General features: G+C 34.9%; 1 protein-coding gene across 9 annotated transcripts in view; it reads left to right on the forward strand.

The window, feature by feature from the left end:
* The window catches only part of ZFYVE16 (zinc finger FYVE-type containing 16), a 54,347-nt gene that overhangs the window by 10,415 nt on the left and 25,343 nt on the right, over positions 1 to 18,589 (forward strand). For 6 of the 9 annotated variants that reach the window (XM_024755677.1, XM_024755673.1, XM_024755676.1 and 3 more), the window contains exons 2-8: positions 5,532 to 5,640; positions 6,275 to 8,547; positions 10,041 to 10,137; positions 12,896 to 13,057; positions 15,164 to 15,306; positions 16,838 to 17,213; positions 18,438 to 18,560. In XM_024755677.1, coding sequence (XP_024611445.1) covers positions 5,571 to 5,640; positions 6,275 to 8,547; positions 10,041 to 10,137; positions 12,896 to 13,057; positions 15,164 to 15,306; positions 16,838 to 17,213; positions 18,438 to 18,560 — 3,244 coding nt within the window. In that variant the 5' untranslated portion in view covers positions 5,532 to 5,570. Of the gene's footprint in view, positions 1 to 5,531; positions 5,641 to 6,274; positions 8,548 to 10,040; positions 10,138 to 10,987; positions 11,043 to 12,895; positions 13,058 to 15,163; positions 15,307 to 16,837; positions 17,214 to 18,437; positions 18,561 to 18,589 lie in introns of those variants that run through there. The other 3 variants (XM_024755680.1, XM_024755682.1, XM_024755681.1) reach the window with 2 other exon arrangements.

Below are 18,589 nucleotides of genomic sequence, written 5' to 3' on the forward strand. Positions count from 1 at the left end.
CCTGCTGTTGGTTAGGTCCAGATCCCATGGCTGATAAGCCAGAAGGAGGATTCCAAAATGGTGCTTCTCGTCACCAGTGTCCTTATGGTAGAATGAGCTCCCCAAAACGACTGCTGCCAGCATCTATGTCCCCAGGGTAAGTTGCCGTTGCCTCCTGCCTCTCCAGGAGTCTCTCTAAGATCAGCAAGTGGGTCTGACCAAATCGCTTTTCAAATGACTGCTTCTGCCCTGGATCTCAGAGCATGTGTGATTTGGTGTGCACACTTTTAAGAGTGAAGGCTCTGTTTCCCCCAGCCCTCTGGCTATCCGGAATGTAGGCCCAGAGCCTAATGTTTTAGGAGGCGCATTCTCCTGGCATAGGACCCCCAGGCTGGGGAACCTGATATGGAGCTCAGGCCCCTTGTTCCTTGGGGAGAACCTCTGCAGTTGTAATTATCCTGCTGCTTACGGATCACCCACCCAAGGGTATGTGTCTTGACTGTACCATGTTTCCACCTCTCCTACCCATCTTGTTGGGGTTCCTTCTTTATATTAAGTTGTAGAAGATCATTTCTGCTAGTTCTCATCAATAGTTTCTCTTTAAGTAGTAATTTTGGTGTGCCCATGGGAGGAGGTGAGCTCAAGGTCTTCCTATTCCTCTGTCTTAGCCACTCCCCCTCTATTATCCATTTAAAATACATTCTTATGTAAGGTGTAATTCTTGCAGTATTTCATACTTTTCATTATTATTATATTTGTTATGGTGATCTGGGATCAGTGATCTTTGATGTTACTACTATAACTTGCTGAGGGCCTAGATGACGATTAGCATTTTTAGCATAAAGAATTTTTTAATTGAGGTGTGTACATTGGTTTTCTTATACATAATAGTATTGCACACAATAAACTACAGTATAGTGTAAATCTTTAAATTATTTGGACGAATGCCATATAACTTTTATGTGCACTGGGAAACCAAGAAATTTGTGCAACTCACTTTATTGTGATATTCACTGGCCTGGAACCAAATCTACAATATCTTCAAGGTATCCCTGTATCGTGTTGACTGTTATAGGTCCTTTGCCTTTCCATATACACTTCAGAATCAGTTTCGTGAGTTCTACAAAATAGTTTACTGGGATTTTGATTGGGATTGCACTGAATCTACAGATCAGGTTGGAAGAACTAACATCTTAACAGTATTGTCTCCTTGTCCATAAACATGGACTATATCTCCATTTATTTAGATCTTCTTTGATTTTTTGTCAGCATTTTGTAGTTTTCCACATATAGGTCCTGTATATATTTTATACTTATATCTAGGCATTTAATCTTTGAGGTATATTGTAAAAGCTGTTTTTTAAAATTTCAAATTCCAACTGTTCCTTGCTCATGTAGGAAGCATTTGACTTTTGTATATTAACCTTGTATCCTGCATCCTTGCTATTACACTCACTTTTCCATATTGGGGGGTCAGTTTGGGGAGATGTTCTACATTGAAAATCATGTCATCACAAATAAAGACATTTTTATTTCTTCCTTTCCAAACAGTGTACCTTTCATTTCCTTTTCTTATTACAGTAGTGAGGGTTTCCGTACTATGTGCAATAGGAGTGGTGAGAGAAGACATCCTTTCCTTGATCCCAGTCTTTGGGGGTAGGGCATCTAGCTTCTCATCACTAAATATATTGTGTAATGGTAGCTGTAGGTATTTTGTGGATATTCTTCATCAAACTGAAGAAGTTCTCCTCTACTCATAATTTGCTGAGAGCTTTTATCATGAGTAAGTATTGGGTCTTGTCGAATGCTTTTTCTTTTGCATCAGTTCATATGATTATATGATAATTTTTCTTTAGTCTGTTGATGTGGTATGTTACATTGATTAATCTTCAAATGTTGAACCCGCCTTGCATACCTGAATAAATCCCACTTGGTTGTTGCGTATAATTTTGTTTATACATCACTGGATTTGATTTGCTAATATTTTGTTGTGGGTTTTTACTTCTGTGTTCATAAGTTACATTGGTCTGTAGTTTTTCTTTCTTGTAATGTCTTTATCTGATTTTGGTATTGGAGTAATGCTGGTCTTATAGAATTGAGTTAGGAAGTGTTCCCTGTGCTTCTTTTTTTCTGAAGGAGACTATGGAAGATTTGGATCATTTCTTCATTAAATATTTGGTAAAATTCACCAGTGAAGCTATCTAGACCTGATGACTTTTTTTGTGGAAGGTTATTAATTATTGATTCAGTTTTGTTAATATATATAGGACTGTTCAGGTTGTCTGTTTTTGTGTGAATTTTGGTAGTTTGTGTTTTTCAAGGAATTAGTCCATTTCATCAAAATGATCAAGTTTGGGGGCATAGAATTGTTCATAATATTGCTTTATTTTCCTTTAAGTGTCCATGGTATCAATAGTTATGACCCCTCTTTCACTTCTGATATTGGTTATTTGTATCTCTTTTTTTAATTAGCCTAGTTTATCAATTTTACTTTTTTCAAAGAAAGAGTTTTTGGTTTCAGTGGTTTTTCTCCATTTCTCTATTTTCCTGTTTTTAATTTCATTGATTTCTGCTCTGATCTTTGTTACCTTTCCTTCTACCTACTTTGGGCTTAAGTTGTTCTTTTTCTAATTTCCCAAAGTGGAAGCTTAGATTATGGATTCTTAGATCTTTCTTTTTTAATATATGCACTTAATGCTATAAGTGCCCCTTTAAGCACTGCTTTTACTACATTCTGTAAGCCTCACTTGAATTTTAAGATCTGTGTTATCAATTTTCATGATCTTTTTTCTTCACATATTCTTTACGTATGGCTTCCTGTTGCTGTTTCATAGTCGCATTGGTTTTTTTTTCTGAGAATATTAGTTTCTTTGAAGTTTTCTTCTTCCTATATTGTCTCTTCCTCCAAGTTCCTTTTATTTGTTTTGGTGCCTATGTGTTTTCATGTACTTTTGTATATGTATGGTATAAATAAAATTTAAAAATGGAAATAAAAGAATAATATGCTTTAATGAATAGGATGGCATACCATTGTTAATGAGAATTGTTCTGAAGTTTACCTTGTGCTAGCGTAATTATTGTTTCTTTGAAGATGACATTTTCTCTCTGGCTATTCTATCTTGGAGTTCAAAAGTTTCACTGTAGAGTATCTAACTTCTCTTTACAGTCGACCATTGAACCATGTGAGGGTTGGGGTGCTGATTCTCTGCAAGTCAAAAATTCACATATAACCTATAGTCAGCCCTCCGTATCCATGGTTCCTCCATATCCATGATTCAACCAACTCTGTGGAGTATTGCAGTATTTACTATTGAAAAACATCTGCAGATAAGTGAGCTGTGCAGTTCAAAGCCATGTAGTTCAAGGGTCAACTGTATTTATACTGCTTGGTAATGGGTTACCTCTATCTGTTGTGTTTTTCATCAGTTCTGGAATTCCTGGCATTATCTTTTCAAGCATACTTGTTCCATGCTCTGTTTTCCTTACAGGGCTCCATTCTCATTCTGTCATCCATGTTTTTTAACTTCTTTTTTCATATTTTCTTCTTCCGCATCTCTCTGGGCTACATTTTAGGTTATTTCTTCAGATAGGTCTTCCTGTTTGTTCAATTCTCTTAAGCTCTATATAATCTTTTTTAACCCATCTTTAAAGTATCTCTCATTTTTTCTGAGCCTCATGTGTCCTCAGTTCATGGTGACCATCATAAGTGGCTCTAGTAAAGCCCTTTCAGTAGTTTATTGTCTTTTATCCTTCATTTCCCACTCCTATTCCTTACTCAGGGCACCATTCAAATGTGTTTAATAATCTATATCTTTTTGTTTGTATATTATTGCAAAATTTGTATTGTTTTATTGTGTTTTACAAAAGTAACAGTTTGTAACAGACTGGAAGTTTAAAAAAAAAGTCATTCACTATCAACTGTTTGAGGAACATTGCTGAAAAGTGTTTCCCCTTCTGGATTTAGCCAATTGCTTTCTTTTCATATCATTTAAATTGTCCCTCTATCCTTGAATTTCCTGTAAATATGCAGTTAGTGCTAAAAACTTGATTAGATTTGGATTCAGGTTTTTTTTGGGTTTTTTTGGTTTTTTTGTTTGTTTTTTTGGGCAGGAATATTTTGTATGTGATTCTATGTCTTCCACATAAGTCATTATCAACTGTTTGAGGAACATTGCTGAAAAGTGTTTCCCCTTCTGGATTTAGCCAATTGCTTTCTTTTCATATCATTTAAATTGTCCCTCTATCCTTGAATTTCCTGTAAATATGCAGTTAGTGCTAAAAACTTGATTAGATTTGGATTCAGGTTTTTTTTGGGTTTTTTTGGTTTTTTTGTTTGTTTTTTTTGGGCAGGAATATTTTGTATGTGATTCTATGTCTTCCACATTAATTGATGGTGAAGTTGGTCACTGGATTTAGATGTGTTGGCCTGATCCCACCATTATAAAGTTCCCCTCAACCTTTCATCTAACAGTTTTTTTATAGTGGTTTATCTATTTTGTTTATCTTCTCAAAGAACCAGCTTTCATCTAACAGTTTTAACGTCCATTGATAGCCATTGTGTAGTCCATTTATTGTTTTAGGGACTATGAAGAAATGATTAAAACAATTTTAATATCTTTCTGCATTTATCAACTGGAATTCTTATATAAAGAATTCTTCCTCAGCAACTGTTTTCTTATCCTAAAGTACATTTTGTAAATAAAGGGCAGGATAAATTCTTAGTTCTTTTCTCTTAGTATATCAGTTTTCAGAGTAAAGGGTTACTGCCCTAGCAACTCTCTAATGAGTGGTGGTTTTTGGTTTTGTTTTTAGTATCATTATGATCTCTTGGTTTGTTAGTTTTTTTTAATCCATTTGATTTGTGGTCAGTCCTTTGTAGTCTTCATTTATTTGAGGTTCATTTGTCCCATTTAAGCCAGTGATACTTAGCTCCTGTGTCCTTTTTATATTGTCCCATTAGTCATTGATAGATTCCTTCAAGGTGTCTCAGGCTTATTTGATGGAGCTCCTGCCACAGATCAGAGGTTCTTTTACTTTATTCATAAAACTAACTTTTAGTTTTCTTGTACCTCTCTCATATGCTTGTTTTCTATTTCTTTAATTTCTGCTGTTAGCTTATTTGTTTTCATTCTTTTTTTTCTAGTATAAGCATCTAAGTCTCTAGGTATCTGTCTTTAAGTATTCACTTTTGCTGAATCTTGCAAGTTTTTACATGCAGTATTTTTGTGTGTAGTATATTTTATATTATTTGATACGTGGTACTTACAGCTATTTATAGCTTTCAACTATGCATTCTTTGACCCATGAGTTATTTAGATAAGTGTTTTAAATTTTAAATAGTTTATGTATGCATGTTATGTTGTTAGAGTTTGTTTTCATGTCATTTTTGTATATATAGAGGAATTTCCCCAACTAAATTACAGATTCTTCAAAGCAATACTCTTACATTTTATTTGTGTCTATTCCCTGGCTCTGTTTCTTGGCATGCAGTACATGGTATAATATTTATATGTCAGAGAATTAAATGAACTATCATACTTCGTATTTTCTAGGCACACAAGAATTAAATTCTGAGTAAGTCTACAAGTAGGATGGACAGTTATTTTAAAGCAGCAGTCAGTGACTTGGATAAACTCCTCGATGATTTTGAACAGAATCCAGGTTTGTCAGTTTTTCATTTTTGCCATTAATGTAATTTTAAAATGTCCGTAATTAGTACTCTTAGCAAAACTTGGTTTCAATTTTGGTCACATGGTTATCTTCTGTAAAACATTCACTTATTATAATGAATTAGTGTATTCTTATACTGAATAGAACCAATAGCCAGAAATAGAAGTAAGAAAGGTAGAAGTTTCTCTCCAGATACACGTTTAGGTAAAAGAAAGACCTTTAAAAACAACATACGAACCAGCTGAAAGCAACCTGAAAGTTCTATATTAATTGGTATTTCATTACTATGAAAGATAGTATTTTCCTCATCTTAGGATGAAGACTAGGAAACTGGAGGGCAGAACAAAGAAGTTAGATTGTTTTTCAGCTCTTCCTTCGTCTGGTTTTTATAGTGCAACTGAGTTATTTTGAGTAGAATTTCTATCATATGACATCTACATTAAAAAGTAAAAACCCCAAGTAATTTAAATCCAAGTGAAAATAATTTTGGAGGTTATTACTATTTTGCAGGAGAGTAATATATTTCTGGTCTAAAAAAAAGTTTAGAAGTCGTAGAAACCATAACGTCTTTGTAATAATTTTGATTTGGGTCTCCTGACTAACATTATATTTCTATTTTAATTAGATGAACAAGATTATCTCCAAGATGCGCAAAATTCATATGATTCTAACCACTATTCAGTCTCTTCAGAGTTGGCTTCCTCACAGCTAACTTCACTGCTTCCAAAGGATCAACAATGCATTAATTGTTGTGCCTCATCAGAAACAGGCTATGAAACAAATCAAATTGCCCTGAATGAAAAAACACTTGAGGGACAAACTTCTATACAAAATGAAAAAAATGTAACAGGACTTGATCTCCTTTCTTCTGTGGATGGTGGCACTTCAGATGAAATCCAGCCTCTATATATGGGACGATGTAGTAAACCTGTCTGTGATCTGATAAGTGACATGGGTAACTTAGTTCATGTAATTAATAGTGAAGAAGATATTAAAAAATTATTGCCAGATGATTTTAAGTCTAGTGCAGATTCCTTGATTGGATTGGATTTATCTTCAGTGTCAGAAACTTTCTGTATTTCTTCAACAGACCGTGGTAATAATACAGTCAAAGAGGAACAGAATGATGTCAGTTCTGAATTACAAAACAGAGAAATCAGTGGAACTAAAGAATTTGGTATAAAAGTAGATACGACACTTTCAGATTTGTGTAATTACAGCGGAAAAGAAAATTTAGAGGATAAAAAGATCTCTAATCAGTTAGAACCAGTTGTTGATTTCAACATGCCATCTGCTTTGACTCAACAAAGTTCCAAAATGTTTGATGCCAAAGACCACCTACAGTACAAGAACCAGCCATGTGAATTAGTAAAAGCTGATGGCTGTTTGGTAAAAGAGGAGGTAGATGTGCCAGTCATAGCTGCCCCAGAATGTTTAAAAGAAGGAGGCAGCACAAGTGCTTTGTCTTGCAGTCTTCCAAAAAATGGAGGTTTATGCTTAAATGATTTAAATTTAAGAGATGAAAATTTCAAGTTAACTGACTTTTCCTTTCAGGAAGATAGGACTGCTATATTTATAAAACAATCTGCAAAAGAAGACTCAAGAAATTTAGATCTTAGAGATAATAAGGATGAAAACCAAGATTCTGCTTCAACTTTACATGTTTCAAGTGAAAATACATATTCCTCATTGTCCTGTCTTCCAGTACCTGGGTCTTTGTGTGGATCATTAATTGAAAATAAAGCTCATGGTGATAGTTTACCCCAGAATGAATATAAAGATAATATAAAAGATGCAGTGACTGTGCATGAAGAAATACAGAAGAATATGACTTCAGGTGGGGAACCTTTGAAGGAGACTGATCTTTTGAAACAGGAAAAATGTAAAAACATACCTCATCAGCCATTAATTGAAAAGATGGGACATAGAAAGGCAGATTCTAACCAGATGGTAGTTAGAGTTGAGTCTTTGGATTACCCTGATAACACCAGTTCTTCTACAGCTGCAGAATCTCAAATAGAGCTTTCTGGTGCTAATGCCCCAGAATCTCCTGACTGTTGTGAAGGTTTCACTTTTTCAAGCAATGATATCAGTGGACAAGATCTGGATTACTTTAATATTGATGAAGGCATGAAAAGTGGTGCACCAGTTAGTGATGCTGAACTTGATGCCTTTCTAACTGAACAGTATCTTCAGCCTAGTAACATAAAACCATTTGAAGAAAATGTAAATGTCTCAAAATCTCAGATGAATCAGATAGATATGAAAGGCCCAGATGATGGAAATGTCGATAATATATATTTCAATGCTGAAGCAGGAGCTACTGGGGAAAGTCCTGGTATTAATATGATTTGCGAAACGGTTGATAAACAGAATACAACAGAAAATGGTAGCCTTTCTTTAGGGGAAAAAAGTGCAATTCCAGTTGAACAAGTGTTATCTAGCAGTAAGTCTGAGATTACAAATGAATTATCAGTCTCTGATAGTAACAGTCAATCTGTTCATGTTGGAGGCGCCAGACCTAAGCAACTGTTTAGTGTTCCATCAAGAACAAGGAGTTCAAAGGAACCAAATAAGCTGGATGTTCCAAATATGTCTGAAAGTGAACCCAGAATAGCAAATACCATTGTTCCAACCACTTGTGCTACAGATTCTGTGACTGATCCTCAGGTTAGCTTCAATTCTAATTACATTGATATAGAAAGTAATTTTGAAGGTGGATCCAGTTTTGTAACTGCAAATGAAGAATCTCTGCCTGCAAACACTTGCAAAGAAGGCCTTGTTTTGGGCCAGAAACAACCTACTTGGGTTCCTGATTCAGAAGCTCCAAATTGTATGAACTGCCAAGTCAAATTTACTTTTACGAAACGGCGACATCACTGCAGAGCATGTGGAAAAGTAAGCTATAAAAATCTTTGTCTTTTATTCTTTTGAGACATTTTAAATGAAATTTAATGTGACAAAAAAGCTGATAAAGAGATGATTACAAGATTCAGTTAGTTTAAAATCATCGTTTTTCACCTACGTGGAAGTGTGTAAAGCACTGTCATTTTACAGATTGCTTGAGGTTTGAATAAATGTCACATTGTCATGGGTATTACATACTGGGAAATGAGGAACACTAATTTTTGTGAAATCTAAGAATACGTTTCATTCTCTCTCTAACATGAACACATCAGATGCACGGAATTCAGTCAGCTTCCAGTTTATCCTTGAATACTTAATTTCAAGACTACTCTGCAGCTAGTGTTATGCTCGATACTTGAGGTAAACACTGAGAAAAAAAGCAGATTGGCTTGCACAAGGTTCAGAACGCTGAAGCTGTGACTTCATTTGTGTTCTGACTATCTTAATAGTCTATGGACTCAAGAGTTGCCTCTAGAAATAACATTGCGTTTTTTTCAGCATTTTCCAGTAATATGTTAGTCTCAGATCAACCCTACTCTCTTTTAGAAAAATAACATTCTACTTGTTTTTCTTTTTCCTTTTTTCTTTTTTGCGGTATGCGGGCCTCTCACTGTTGGGGCCTCTCACTGTTGGGGCCTCTCACTGTTGTGGCCTCTCCCGTTGTGGAGCACAGGCTCCGGAAACCCCTGCGCCCCCAGGGAAGCCCCTCTTTTTTTTTTTTTAATTGAGTATAGTTGATTTACAATATTATGAAAGTTTCAGGTATCGAACATAGTGATTCACACTTTTTAAAGATTATACTCCATTTGTAGTTCTTATAAAATACTGGCTATATTCCCTGTGCTGTACAATATATCCGTGTAGCTTATTTATTTTATATTTAGTAGTTTGTACCCTTTAATCCTCTAGCCCTATCTTGCCCTTCCCCACTTTCCTCCTCCCGATGGTAACCACTAGTTTGTTCTCTATATCTGTGAGTCTGTTTCTTTTTTGAATAACATTCTCCTTTTAAAAGTTGTAAAGGAGGGGGACTTCCCTGGCAGTCCAGTGGTTAAGACTTTGTGCTTCCACTGCAGGGGGCACAGGTTCGATCCCTGGTCGGGGAACTAATAAGATCCCGCATGCAGCGTAGCACGGCCAAAAAGTTAAAAAAAAAAAAAAAGAAGTTGTAAAGGACCACAGAAAGCTTTTTAAGTTATGAACTTATTCATTAAGAAAGTTTTTGCTCCCTTCCAATTAACATAATTGACTTAAAGGAATTCTCATCAGAGATACAATTTTAAATTACAGAAACCTCATTTAAGTAAAATAATAAAAATAAAAAGAATCATTTAATAATTACCTATGATTATGGTGATTAGAAAACTTGTTTATGTAATCAGAAAAATGGTTTTTGGTTAGAGTTCGGGTCTCTCCTCCCCCTGCCTCCAGTTGGTATAAACATGCTTGAAACAAAATCAAATTTGATATTTTGTCCTTTATAGGTATTTTGCGGTGTCTGTTGTAATAGGAAGTGTAAATTGCAGTATCTAGAAAAGGAAGCAAGAGTATGTGTAGTCTGCTATGAGACTATTAGTAAAGGTGAGTATTACCCTGACATATCTTCTTCCAGTAATTGAATATATCTTAAAAACAACTGGATTGTGACAAAGATAAACTTCTTTATTTTCTTAAGGCAGGGACCTAGTGTTGACTTATCTGGCTTAGGTGGGACATCCCAAGGCTTGGTTTCTCTTCTTTTTGTTCTACTCTCACAATTATTACTACCAGTGTGGAAAGGAAGCGTTCAGTTTCTGGAGTGGCAGTTCATTAACTTTTAACAGGTACCAAGTCCCTAAATGCTGCATTTCATCTGCCTATTTGTTTTTGTCACCATTATTGTCATCCTCATCATCTTAATCTAAACATTTATAGAATATCTACCAATAAATAGTATACAGTCTTACATATTAATAGCATAAGGCAAGATAATAGTTCCCACCTTATAGAAAATTACAACCTAAAGTGGGAATAAAAGATAAAGTATAATATTTATAATTTTTATATAAATTCATAGGACTGTCACACTATTTGCACATTTTTGTCTTTTATATATTTTTTTCCCTTCTCAGTTTTAGAATTTTGTTTGTGTTTCCCATTGTTTCTCTGGCTCCCTAGCTAGCTTACTGTTATCAGCAATAATCTTACTTGAGTTCTCACAGTTTTGTGTGTGTGTGTGTGTGTGTGTGTGTGTGTGTGTGTGTTTCTTCAAATACACGTTTGTTCTTTTGAGTACTTCTTGGCATTTTCAAAGATTTGTTGACAGTTTAATTCCCAGCAAATATTACTTGGGACTTTTAAGACCAGGCCTGTGCGCTAGCCCAGGTGCTGCTTCCTGTTAGCCAGGAGAATAAATACCTGATAATAATTTGTTTTTCTCTTTTGAATGAAGATAAATTTTTTCAGCAATCCTTCAAAAAGCTCTGATGTGAGTCTGTTAGCCTGAGGTAAGCTGCTTTACTCCCTGCTGTTGACCTCTGCTCTGGAAGATAATAGAGTGTAAATCTTCTTGTATTTCCATATTGCCACCAGTGTTTATGAAGAATTTAAGTGCTTGTAGTTGTGTTGTTTTTTGCTTATGCTGTTTCAGTAGCCTTTAAGACTACTGCTGGTGCCGTTAGCCAAGTAACCGGCTAGAGTTAAGAAATCTTAGAGCAAGCTCCCACATGATTCTCTCTCCCCATTTAAACAATAAAACAGCCATGAAGATTTGAAACATTATTTGAGTTGACAGGTCAGATTTTTAGGTGAACATTAAAACATATTGACCCTAAGGATCCAGGAGAGGAGAAGATTTAGTCACTGAAGAGACTTAGTAGTCTCTTAGTGAGATCAAGCATTGGTTTATCAAAGAAAGTTTTGGAATGGATTTATTTAGTTATCTGTTTTATTTATTCTGTTTTGATATCTTATAGCATGTAACTTCATTTATGGCTCTGTTTATCATTAATTTATACACCACAGGAAAACGTAAATAAAAGTTATTTTAACTCCAACTTTAGGGTTGAAAACAGTAGACATGATCATTTAAAATAATGTTACTAATAAGAGGAGAAAGATGGCTCAAGGGTTATAAGACAAATTCCACAAAGAAGAAAAGATAGTTTCATTAGAGATTGTGGATAATGAGGAAGTTGTGCTGAGACTGTATAAGTTTTAAAGAAGCATGCATGTGAGTGCCATTACATAAACTTAGAGGAAGTTGGAAATTACTTTGAAACTCAAAGTACTGTGTTTGGATTTTACTTGGTTAGCGGAAGCCATTGCATGAGAGTGCTAATTCATTGGCACTTGAGGAAAGTTATTATAATAGTAGCAGCATTTATAGCAGATCAGTTTGGAGAAGTGCTGAAGGGAGAGGTACCAGTGCTGTTCCGTGTTATTTGGATGAAAAAATCATTCAGCAGTATTCAGGCAGTGTTCTGTGCTTTGGAGCTCCAGCTGAGAACAAAATATATTCCCTGTTCTTATGGAGCTTTTGATCTCATGGACCTTATGAATGTGAGGAGATGTGGACAGAAAGCAAAGAGAATATCAGATGGTGATAATATTCTAAATGAAAATAAAAGAGTATAAGAGGGACAGATAGTAACAGACTGGTGGCAAGAGGTAGAAATTTTAAATGGTGGTCAGAATAAGGGTTTATGATAGTATGATGTGTAAGCAGAGACCTGAAGGAAGTGAGAGAATAAAGCCACGTGGAAGAACTTTCCAGGCAGAAAGAATAGTAAGAGCAAAGACCCGAAGCTAGAACTGTGCTTGCTTCCCTTGTTGAAGAACAAGGAGGCCTCAATGGCTGGATTCTAATGAGCAAGTAGGATTTTAGTGAGAAATGATGTCAGACAGCTAACTGGGAAAGCAGAGGAGGTAGAAATGCAGACTATATAGGGTCTTGTGGGCCATTGTAACAACTTAAATTTTCATTCTACTTTGGAAGCCATTAAAGGATTTTAAACAGAAGAATGATGTGATATGATTTATGTCTTAAAAGAATCACTAGGAACTATATTGGAAATAGACTATAGGAGTACAAGGGCAAAATCAGATGGTCATATTAAATAACAATGATTTTCTTTAGTAGATATCAAATATATGCCAAAATTATATTGCAATAACTAATTGGTAGCTTATACTGAAGTGGAGTGCTGCCAACTAAAAGTAAGGATATTATCTTTGCCAAGTGCCACTTCTTAGTTAGCCATTAATTTCTTTCTCCTTACAATTTGAAAAATAGAATATTTATCATGATTTACTTTGAAGGTCAAAAACACCTGAGATCAAGTTTTTTTTCCCTTTATAGCTCAGGCATTTGAAAGGATGATGAGTCCAACTGGTTCTAATCTTAAATCTAATCATTCTGATGAATGTGCCACCATCCAGCCTCTTCAGGAGACTCAAACATCCAGTATATCTTCACCTACAACTTTACCAATCTCAGCACTTAAACAACCAAGTGTTGAAGGTAACTTGAAGAAAATGTTGTGTCTAATATTAAAGATAAATGATCAAAGTAGAAGTTTTCTAGTATTGACAGGATCTAGTGAGAAAAGAGAAACCAGACTAGCTACCAGAAGGAATTTAATACAGGGAACTGGTTATACATGTCCATTAGAAGGGTAGAAGAACAAAAAGGGCATGCTCAAGTGACTCAGAGATTAGTAAGTACAGGAAGCAACCACCATCCCTAGGGTTGGGAGAATGCAAAGGGAGAGGCAGTATTACTAGAACCCCGTGCAGGAACACCAAGAGATGCTTGGTTCTCAGACCTAGTATTCAGGGATTAGGGTACCATGTCACATGACTGGTACTGTGACTTCTAGAGGAACACCAAGTGGCAAATGCTGGGACCATCAAGGAGCCTAACAGGGTTGGTGTTCAGATAACAGAAGGAGTGTCCCAGGCTTGATGTAAGGAGTACTGAAGATCACAGGACATGTGGGTATATCTGGTGGTGCCGCTGCTGTGTAAGTCCTGGCAGGAACTAGACACAGAAAGAATTCCTTCTGTTCCCACCTTCCAGTCTCCAACCAGAGCCTGTCATTGCTGGAATGTGACCAGAACCAACTAGCAAGGGGGTCTGGGAGTTGCACTTTCCAGACTTCCAGCCTGGCATCAAAGAGCACCATGTGGAAGGGTGGGCTTGGGTTTGAGAGACAATAGGTAAATAACTGGCATGTCTCCCTTTCCTTAAAAATCTATTTTTAAATGTATATTTTACCACAATAAAAAATGTTTCTTAAATCTTTTAACAAACTTCTAAAGATTTAAAAAATCTTTGGGCTCTCTGTTTTTTTACAGTCTATTGTAGTTTAGAATCTTGAGTAAAGCCTGTGTAGACTTTTAATTTATTTTTTAATGTTTAAAATTGAAGTATAGTTGATTTACAATGTTGTGTTAGTTTCAGGTATACAGCTCAGTGATTCAGTTATACATATACATATATATACATATATCTATTCTTTTTCAGATTCTTTTCCCTTATAGGTTATTACAAGATATTGAGGATAGTTCCCTGTGCTATTCAGTAAGCCTGTGTACACTCTTAAAAATAAACTATTAGTCTGTAACATGCTAGAAAATAACTGTAATTGTCAGTTAGAGACAAATTCAAGTATTTCTGTCAACTATTTTTGATCTCACTTAATAGCTATTTTCTGTTTATCATTATGACTTAAATAATGAGTTTCAGCATATATGGTTGTATATTATAGCTCTAAAGATGAGTGAATCTGCTTTTAAAAATATTTATTCTCTTATATTGACTTTTTAAATCATTAAATTATAAAGTATTGCAAATACAAGAAAGATAACCTTATTTAATATGTCCACCCATGTTGCAAAAATTATACATATATGATTCCAATTTTTTCAGTGTTATCTGTATTATGATATGGAAGGTAGATGTTGGTCCTTTTGATGTTTATATGTTCTAAAATCATCTGGCAGGAATTTTCATAACCTTCCTCCGTGGATGCTTTTTAATAAAAGAGAACAAATATTTATGCTGACATCTAGTTATTTCCTCCAAATTTGAAAGGAAAATATTAATAAATTTCAATATCAACATTATAACAACAAAGCATGTTATGCTTCTCTTGTTAAGTAAGTTAAAAGTAGGAAATGACCTGTGATGCACAAGTGATTCTGTTTCTTTCTTTAGACTTTTTATGCTTCTTTTTCCCTTTGCTTGTCTACCATGCTCTGGTCTGTTCCATTTTCCCTCCCTGTGCCTTAGTCCCTAAATTTTATTCCACACTCACAAAGTTAGCCTTAATAATATAGGCTTTAAATCTGCCTTCAATGTCTTTAAGGTATAACCTCTCCTGTCCACTCTTTTTCTGAGTACGGGATTCCTAGGGCCAGCCCTGCGTTTGTATGAATTAGAAAAAAACTTCTACTCTGGGTAGATGAATCACAAAAGGCCATTTCTCTAGGCCTTGAAATCCTGAGAATGCAGGGCTTGCCAATGGTTAGCAAAAAGCTTTTGAAAATGTTTCCTGACCCATTTAGTATTAAATCATTGCAATATTATCAAATTAAAATGCTTTACTTTTTAAACTGTTTCTAGGATTATGCTCCAAAGAACAGAAGAGAGTATGGTTTGCAGATGGTATATTGCCCAATGGCGAAGTTGCAGATACAACAAAATTATCATCTGGAAGTAAAAGATGTTCTGAAGACTTTAGTCCTCTCTTACCTGATGTGCCACTGGTAAGGAATCTAAAGAATGACTTGTTAATTTAATAAAATTTTATTTTGTAAGTAATTCCTTGTGTGATTTTTTAGAGTACTTTTTTTTTTAAATGCTTTGAGCTTCATAAAATGAGAAACATATGATGTATGAATATATTTTAGATTTTACCCTTTTTTAACGTCAGTTTAAGGCAGTGATTCTTAAACTTTTTGATCTAAGGACCCTTTATGCTCTTAAAAGTTATTGAGAACCCCAAAGAACTATAGGTTATGTGGGTTATGTTTATTGATAATTACTGATATAAAATTGACAAACATTTAAAAAATTAATTAAAAAATAAACTCATTAAATTAATAGAAATAATATTTTTAATGAAAAGTTTTTGAAACAAAAGTTTAGTGAGAGGAATAACATTGTTTTACATTTTTGTGAATTTCTTTAACGTCTGGCTTAATAGAAGATAGATTCTCACATCTACTTCTAAAGTCAGTCTGTTGTGATATGTTTTAGTTAAATTATATGAAGAAAATCCTAGGACCTCACTGACTTCCTAAAAGGGTCTTGGGGACCCCAGAGATCCCTGGACCACATTTTGAGAACCACTGGTATGGGGAAATAGAACTGAGATTTAGTAAGTTAATTTAGACTAACTTGTTTAATGATTTTCAAATATTCAGTAAAGTACCTGATGGTAGTATTTATGTTTATACAAATGTGCTAGGTGTTAAATAGAAGATACATAATATAGAATCCCAGCCCGCTAATAACTCTCAATGTAAAGTAGCAAAATACTCATAAAAGCAAGTATTAACACGTGAAGTAGGAATGCTTTTTTATTCATTAAACAAATATATATTGAGCATCTCCCTTGAGCCAGTTACCTGGTTTATCTTGGGTAAAGATACATCAGACAAGATGGATATGTATCCTGCTCTCTTCAGGTTCACGTATCATATAAACTTATGTTGTTTGTCAGTTAGAGTTCACGAGCTAGGTTTTACAAGTAGCTCTAATTACCAGAAGTATGTTTCTTAGCTAGCACCTACCCTCAATCAATATTTTAACAAAATGGAATTTCTATAGAGGCTAGTATTACTTGAGTTCATAAACAATTCTCTATTGACTTAGGTTTGGCCTGTCCAAAAAGAAAGGGGCTTACTTGAAGCAGACTTGAGGTGTAGTTTATTCTAGGTGGTTACTGTTGTGGAGTATGTCTGCCATTTTGCTTCCTAACCACTCCCCTCCCTGCCTTCTCCCTTTTTCCTCTCCCTTGCCACCCCCTAGCCAGGCTTTTTTGTCTGTTAGGAGGAGTGCCTTGAGTTGAACTAAGTGTGCTCGCTTTGTGGTATGGTATAGGATCCTGAAGTTCTCCTTGCCTCCTTTTTCCAGTCTATAAAGTTAGTCATAAATACCTACCTGAGCATAGAGTAAAGCTAAACCTGTGCTCTTGAATTTAAAGAACCAAAATGGTACTATTTCTTGGGAAATTTGGCTTCTGAAGAAAGAAACTATGAACTGATTTGGGTTTTTGTTTTCCATATTTTACAGATGATAAACACAGTGGATCATGCCCATTCTACTACAGTGGAAAAACCAAACAGTGAGGCAGGCGATATAAGAAATGAGATAATTCGAAGTCCTATTTCTCAGGTTCCATCTGTGGAAAAACTGCCTACAAACACAGGGACTGAGGGGTTGCCTACTTCTGGCTCTTTTACACTAGATGATGATGTTTTTGCAGAAATTGAGGACCTATCAAGTCCTACTGGTGTCTTGGTTAACAGTAATTTACCTGTTGCTAGTATTTCAGATTATAGGTTATTGTGTGGTATTGACAAGAATGTTTGCAATAAGATTAGTCTTCTACCTGATGATGAGGACAGCTTGCCTCCTCTTCTGGTTGCATCTGGAGAAAAGGGATCAGGTAGGATAGCAGTTATTTAAATTTAAAAAGGAGGTGTTTTGTTTTTTTTTTAAAGGAGAATATATTGATGAATTTTGTCTGTGATATATAAAATGTATTTTTAAAAATTTAGACAGTGTGGTTGAAATAGGTACGATGGCATGGAACTCTAGTTTACAAAAAGTCTTACTGTATAAAAACAAATTCTAAAAAGATCTGACCTTTTGAGTTGATTTGAATGTGATTCACTTATCTCATCTGGGTCCCTAATTTAAAATAAGGCAAAAGTCCAATACAACAGGGAAATTCATAGACTTTTAGTCCTGTATTAGTTTTGACTCCATATCATTATTTTTTTTTAAGGAACATAGTGCCTAAAGAAAAGAATATTGGATTGGATGACAAAGCTAGGAATTTTAGTTCCTCATCTGCTACTTAATACACGTATGACTTGAAGCATGCAATTTAATCTCTTGGGCCTCAGTTTCCTTTGTAAAAGAAGAGAACTTAGGTGGTCTTTAAGGTCCTTTCTAATCTGGAGATTCTGTGGCTATCTCCCACCTTGGAGTAGTTCCCTAGGGATATATTCTTGTTACCCCAGGCATTATGCTGAATCTTACATGAAATGATTATGTTCTGTGCATGATAATGTAGGGGAATGAAGCCTAGGATCTCCGTTCTGAAAGTAGGAGCCATTTCATGATCCTATTGATAGTGGCAAAAATATCTTAAGCCCTGTTCTTTGCATGCCATGTATATTTTCCTGTTAGTTGTCAAGTTCTTTTTTCACCACTTGTCACTGACATAAGGCATATGGCAGCAAGCCATATGTACAAGCATGTATAACTTGGGTCTAGACTACTTTCACAGCTGTAAATTTCAGAATTTGTAATTGGAATGGCTGGCAGATAGGAGTCCACTTTACAAAAACATTTGTTTTAAAACTTTAAAGGTACTAAAATTGTATCAATATGCTGTTTAATCAACATATTTGTGCATAGACTATATATAATATAATTGATCAGGATTTATATGTATTATAATAGTAATATCTTTACATAAATTGAAAAGTAAAAATTAGAATATAACAGTTGTCCAGGTGTTGACTGATTTTATAAAACGTGTTTGCTATTGCTTTTAAATGTGATTAAGCCATTGGTGGATTTATAAATGTTTTTTTCATTATAGGCATATTTAACAGGAAGACATGTTTATTCTAATTAATATATTATTTTCATGTTTTAGTGCCTGTAATAGAAGAACACCCATCTCACGAGCAGATCATTTTGCTTCTCGAAGGCGAAGGTTTTTGTCCCGTTACGTTTGTCCTAAATGCTAATCTACTTGTGAATGTCAAGTTAGCATTTTGTAAGTAATGATTCATCTTTCTTTGCCTA

Source organism: Neophocaena asiaeorientalis, unplaced genomic scaffold (assembly GCF_003031525.2).
Source record: "Neophocaena asiaeorientalis asiaeorientalis breed wild unplaced genomic scaffold, Neophocaena_asiaeorientalis_V1.1 scaffold37, whole genome shotgun sequence".
NCBI classification, from domain to species: Eukaryota; Metazoa; Chordata; class Mammalia; order Artiodactyla; family Phocoenidae; genus Neophocaena; species Neophocaena asiaeorientalis.